The sequence below is a fragment of the Coregonus lavaretus genome (genome assembly GCF_964263955.1).
Source record: "Coregonus lavaretus genome assembly, chromosome: 30".
Classification (NCBI taxonomy): domain Eukaryota; kingdom Metazoa; phylum Chordata; class Actinopteri; order Salmoniformes; family Salmonidae; genus Coregonus; species Coregonus lavaretus.
The window spans coordinates 9,271,569-9,278,355 of record NC_140017.1 but is presented as its reverse complement, the minus strand read 5'-3'; the positions used below and the strand labels follow the sequence as shown (position 1 = coordinate 9,278,355).

Here is a 6,787-nt window from a genome sequence, read left to right as displayed (position 1 = left end):
ATACATTCACAAACATTTTGGGGAATCAAATTTAAAAATGTTGCTGTAGTTTGATTTTGAATCATTGAGCATTTGTACGGGGGAGAGGTACTAGTATGTCTTGTGTTAGCTAAGGGGAGGAGAGGGTGTAGATATGGGTTGTGTCCCAAACGGCACACTATACCCTACATAGTGCACTACTTTTGACTGCACTACTCTTGATCCATATGGGCCCTGTTCAAAAGTAGTGCACTATGTAGGGAATAGGGGTGCCATTTGGGATGCGTTATGATGGATGTTGAAGCTGGACTCACTGAAGTAGCCAGCTGTGACCAGGACCCCCAGCGTTACCAGTACCATCAACACAGTGATCAGGACCCTCTTCCTCGACGAGGACTTCTCTTTCTGGGAATTCGGAGCCGTCATGAGCTTTCTTTTTCGACCAGGCTGCACTACAACTGAGGGAGAGGAAGATAGAGAAAGAACAATCAGCATTTTGGAGCTATTTAAAATATAGACACATTTAATAATAATTGGACAGTATGATATAATTGGTATAATTGGACAGTATGATATTGCATATTATGCAACACTTGTGCAATATGATTGCAAAATTAATAAATTCCACTACAATGGCTTACCTTGTTGTCTAGGATTTAATGGTATATTGCTTTCTTCTGCAAGCCAGGTGTCAGTCTGGAGAGAGAGAGAGAGAGAGAGAGAGAGAGAGAGAGAGAGAGAGAGAGAGAGAGAGAGAGAGAGAGAGAGAGAGAGAGAGAGAGAGAGAGAGAGAGAGAGAAGAGAGAGAGAGAGAGAGAGAGAGAGAGAGAGAGAGAGAGAGAGAGAGAGAGAGAGAGAGAGAGAGAGAGAGAGAGGGAGAGGGAGAGAGAGAGAGAATGAGACAAAGTGGATCATAATGTGCTCAGTGCAGAACGTGTGACAGGGTGTAAGATTGTGAGCTTCTAGGGTCTAGAGAGGAGAGGCATGACAGATTGGATCAGGAACACACACACACACACACAACAACACAGTGTGCCTCCCATCACAAAGTTGTGTTTGACTGTCACTCCTAGTGCTGTGGGCACAATTCCCATGTCAGTCCGACACAGGGACAGAGATAGTCATATGACACAGGCTCGGGTGTGGGTGTGGTTCACAAGTACCTGCCATCATAACTCTCATGAGTCATAAGTCATTGTCTCATTGAATGAAACCTGCTCACTGGTGAAACAACAACATCCCAAAAAACCAATGACTGGTGTCTCAAACAGTCTGTTAGGTATCTACAGTATTGGCTATTTTGTCCAATCTCTCCAACTGGTCCACAAATACTGTACAAATCTGTCACCACACCAATACAGTCTACAAACTGCCACCTGGTTCTTCCTGACACACTCAGCAACAGTGAACCCAAGTCCTGCTGACACTGAGGCTGTCCTAATATGGACACCACTATACAATACACTATCATGCAGATAAGGAGGGTCATACTGTATGGAGGGAAAATAAACAGGTGGTGGCTACAGTGAGGGACAGGGCGAAGAAGACCAGAAGTCAGATATACATATACTGTACATTTACAATCCTAAACAGTTAAAGACGCCCTGTTGCTAAAGGCGTTGGGGGCTGAGCTTTGAGATGAGGTTTAACACAAATCACATACCTTTAGTGAGAATGGGGGGGGGGGTTCTGGTTCTCTATGGCAGGGTCCTGGGGCCCATGTTTTGGTTTTGGCAGGAGTGTCTTTTGGGGAGAAGGTCACCTTATCCTCGTAGGAATAGGCAATGGGGGCGTCAAATTAGGCAGAGCAAACTCTGATACTCTCTTGTATAAGCGAGGAAGAGATTCACAAAGCATTTTGTTCTGGTCAAAGCATTTGTCAAATACAATCTCTGAGCTTGACACAAAGGCTATGTGCATCAGAGAGGCAGACACACTGTAGCTGACTGTAAGCGTTCTATGGCAAAGCTTCAAATTAAGTAACTGCTAGATAACGGTTTGCGTTTCATTTGCCTTGGAGTGCTTCCATATGTAAGACCAGAGTTATTCTAGTTTACCTAAAAAGCTGGTTTCATATTGATATTTGATTAATTTGCTGTATAATCTTCCATTACATAAAATAATTTGGAAGGCTACAGGGTTTGATATCAGTCTTTCATAAAGGAAAATGCTGGCTCATTTAGGAAAAATTTTAAGAACATCAAAGTCATGCCAGATCGCTCCAATAAGAATAACAATAACACACAACACTGAGTGTGTGAGTGTGCATTCCTGTGCACACTCACAGTATGTAAATGTTGATTTGAATAACACACTCACACACAGAGAAAGATTTGGTATAATTTGCATGAGTCATGGAGACAGTGCTGGTTGGTGGACTCTCCACTGTCACGCCCTGGCTCTGGGGACTCTTGTATGTTGAGCCAGGGTGTTAGTTTCTTTGTGTTGTGTCTATGTTTCGTTTTCTATGTTCTGTTCTAGGTTATGTGTTTCTATGTTGGCCGGGGTGGTTCTCAATCAGAGGCAACGAGAATCAGCTGTTGCTTGTTGTCTCTGATTGGGAACCATACTTAGGCAGCCTTTTGTGCACTTGTGATTCGTGGGATCTTGTTCCGTGTAGGTTTGTGTATGACTGAGGACTTCACGTTTCGTTTTGTTGTTTTGGTTATTTGTATCGTGTTGCTAAGTACACTATTAAAGAGATGTACGCATATCACGCTGCGCCTTGGTCCACTCATTATGACGATCGTGACATCCACGTAGATGTATTGTAAACAAGAACTAATCTAGGTCAGTATGAGCATGCTTTGTGATAAGGATATATGGTTACAAAGAGGAGAAGAAACAAAGAATGGACGGTAGAGTACAGAGGTGGGAGAACAGGAAGTTAAGCCAGTTCAACTTGAAATGTGACTATACACATCTTGGAGCTGACAGTTGACTGGCCAGTACCAACCATAACCAAAACACCTGCAATGTTTCATCAAAGATGACCAGGAATATACAGTGTTATGTTCAGTAATATGGTGTCTACCTCAGTTGAGAATTGAATACTGTTGCTTTAAGAATGTATCAGACACATTGTGCGTGAACGGAGGTGAGTGAGTTTTGGACGAGTTGTGAACATGTTGATCTGAAGTAAAGACGTTCAGTTTAATTGCACAACATGCCTCTGTAACATACAGTACATAGTAAACTATCCAAAATAGAGACTCATAGTGATTTGTAGACCACAGATGAACTATAGATCACTAACTGCAGCCCCTTCTCCATTCATTTACTCAAATGTATAACTTGAGGATCGCCTACTTTGCAACACAAACCTGAATCACACAATCTATGTCAATGATGACCTCAGTGCAAGAATTACATTTGACAGACAGTTGGCATACATTTACAAGTTGTGGTGGAATAAAATCCCAGAGAGAGAGAAATATGCAGAGTGAGACAGAGACAGAGAGAGAGAGAGAGAGAGAGAGAGAGGATAAGTTAAACATATAGAAGTGACATATAAACAGATGTATGCAGATGTATATGAGTGTGTGAGGGAGCAAGACAGAGGTGTGTTCAGGTAGTTTTGCCCATTTGGCCCATGCAGGAGAGTAAACACTGGGACTAGACCCAGTTTGCATTGAGGAAGAACCTTGGGAAGCATAACTGGGCCACACTGAAGGTTTCACTGATGAAATGACTTGGCATGTTTCACTTTTGTGTATAAAAAGGTGCTCTCTCTCCTTTGTGGATTGCATTTTAAAGTGAGAGAGCAACAAAGGCCTTTAGAGAGGTTACTTGTGAGTTTTAATCTAAGGCAGGGATCTCCAACAACACACACACAGACACATTCATGCGCACACATAGGCATACACATGCAAATGCACACCAGTTTCCTACATAAACCTGCAGGCTGACCGCAAAAACTACAGATGTGTACAATCACAAGAACCCTAATCTATGTCTATTTCATACATATAGATCTCACAAGAATCTAGATATTGTCAGAACAGTCGCCTCAAAATGAGGCAGTAATACTTTAACATGGTAATACTTTAAAATGCACTTGAGGATCGTTTGCTTTGCAAGGGACTATTTGCATTTATAATAATTGTTCACTAAACACACAGACCATACGTTGATATACAGGTACACACGGCCATGTTATCCCATATGTTTCGTTTTCTCTAAAGTCTCATCACTGTAAACCTGTAAACCACTACTGTACGAGTCCACAGTAAGAGCTGGGTGGTCACGGATGATCAATACTACTCCACAGGTGATTAGCCTGATCCCCTATTTTCCCAGACTGTAATATCCGTCTCTACTCACCTTCATGTTGCTGAAGTCCGATCTCAGCTGGCCCAGACCCACAGGTCACAGGGTACAGAGGATGCACTGTACTTCACTCTCTGGACTAAGTAGAACTCCCTTCAACAGTCTCTCCCTTCCCTTCGTCTTGTGCCTTCTGTCCCTCCACTTCTAAAGTTCTACCTCTCACAACTCTGTGCCGGTCCGTATGGTTATTCTCTCTTTCTTCCTTCTCTCTCCTTCTCCCTCTCTCTATCTGTCTCTCTCTTCCTCTCGTACTCTGTTCTTTGTCCCTCAATTCACAGGCAATGAAACGTGATCTATCATGCAGGCTGCCTAACTTGCTGTAAAAGTCGGCTGCTGTATTAGCGACCGTTTGTGTGTTTCTGTGTGTATCCGTGCTGCTGAAATCCACAGGGATTTGTTGTGAGTGACCCAGCCCCTGCTCACTAAACGACACCAAACTAGTATCTGTAATATGACACCTTATGCCCTTCTCTCTCTACCTGTGTACTTCCTCTATCTCTCTCCTCACACAAACTACCTCTCCTGATCTGGTGGCTATCTCTCTCTTTTTCTGTTCTTCTACCTTTCGTCCATGAATGTATGAAAAAAATGCACACACACAAATACACACAGACACACAGGAACAGACACACGTGCACAGATGGACACACACACACACACACACACATTCAAACACAAACACTTGATGTGTGTAGTGAGTTGCCTTCAGGTGAGGGCGTGGGTCAGTCCTGTCATGTTGTTTTGACTGAATAATTAGGAGTCTGTTGAATCAGTTGGAGTTGCAGTCTGACTTTGCTCTCTGAGCCAGAGGACATAACCCAGGAATGCATACGTGACCACAATCATATTCTGGGACAGAAACTTGTTTCTACTGTAACTCCTCTTTTTTAAACCCCTCCTCACTAGGAGATTTGACAATCATATTGCTAAAAGCTTGATATAATATCCCCCCACACCTCAGGCTTAGTGTGGTACATGGGTGAAATTTCTGCCAAATGTTGTAATTGTGTCACTGGAGTAAAGAATCTGGCAGTTTCCTTGTACTGGATTCTCAACGTTTCCTTCCTTCCAGTCAAAGGTCAACAATAGGTCCACTTTTCTTTGATTTCAACTAACAGCTCCATTACATACTGTAAGTGATTCGTAACCCAACAATAACCTTCTTCCCTGTGAGCCAGACTGTTTCTGCATTGAACAATGCTGAATTGCTAGACAACATCGAGCTAGTAACATACGAACTCTGACTTCTATACAGATCTGTGGCTTTGTGGTCATCCTATTAAAAACGATAGAGGAGTTATACCTGAGGTATACAATGTACTCAAGGAGTCAACACGGGTCAAAACAATCTATGTACATTACCAGTCAAAAGTTTGGACACACCACTCATTCAAGGGTTTTTCTTTATTTGTACAATTTTTTACATTGTAGAATAATAGTGAAGACATCAAAACTATGAAAAAACACATATGGAATTATGTAGTAACCAAAAAAGTGTTAAACAAATCAAAATGTATTTTATATTTTTGATTCTTCAAATTGCCACCCTTTGCCTTGATGACAGCTTTGCACATTCTTGGCATTCTCTCAACCAGCTTCATGTGTTAGTCACCTGGAATGCATTTCAATTAACAGGTGTGCCTTCTTAAAAGTTAATTTGTGGAAATTATTTCCTTCCTAATGCGTTTCAATCAATCAATTTTATTTTATATAGCCCTTCGTACATCAGCTAATATCTCGAAGTGCTGTACAGAAACCCAGCCTAAAACCCCAAACAGCTAGTAATGCAGGTGTAGAAGCACGGTGGCTAGGAAAAACTCCCTAGAAAGGCCAAAACCTAGGAAGAAACCTAGAGAGGAACCAGGCTATGAGGGGTGGCCAGTCCTCTTCTGGCTGTGCCGGGTGGAGATTATAACAGAACCATGTCAAGATGTTCAAAAATGTTCATAAGTGACAAGCATGGTCAAATAATAATCAGGAATAAATCTCAGTTGGCTTTTCATAGCCAATCATTAAGAGTTGAAAACAGCAGGTCTGGGACAGGTAGGGGTTCCATAACCGCAGGCAGAACAGTTGAAACTGGAATAGCAGCAAGGCCAGGCGGACTGGGGACAGCAAGGAGTCACCACGGCCGGTAGTCCCGACGTATGGTCCTAGGGCTCAGGTCTCTCAGTTGGCTTTTCATAGCCGATAGTTTCAGCAGTTGTAACAAGGTGTGGGATGGGGGTGGGGGGGGGGGTATACAGAAGATAGCCCTATTTGGTAAAAGACCAAGTCCATATTATGGCAAGAACAGCTCAAATAAGCAAAGAGAAACGACAGTCCATCAATACTTTAAGACATGAAAGTCAGTCAATACCGAACATTTCAAGAACAATGAAAGTTTCATCAAGTGCAGTCGCAAAAACCATCAAGCACTATGATGAAACTGGCTCTCATGAGGACTGTCACAGGAATGGAAGACCCAGAGTTACCTCTG

The 6,787-nt window shown here is 42.5% G+C and overlaps 1 protein-coding gene across 4 annotated transcripts in view; it reads right to left on the bottom strand.

The window, feature by feature from the left end:
- The window catches only part of tmprss4a (transmembrane serine protease 4a), a 14,401-nt gene extending 9,420 nt beyond the window's left edge, over window positions 1-4,981 (bottom strand). For all 4 annotated transcript variants that reach the window (XR_014610301.1, XR_014610302.1, XR_014610303.1 and 1 more), the window contains exon 1: window positions 4,303-4,981. Coding sequence is in view for 1 of the 4 variants with exons in the window: in XM_084148566.1 (XP_084004692.1) it covers window positions 4,303-4,308 (6 nt within the window). In the remaining 3 variants the exon portion in view is untranslated. The remainder of the gene's footprint in view (window positions 1-4,302) is intronic.
- Window positions 4,982-6,787: the final 1,806 nt, after the last annotated feature.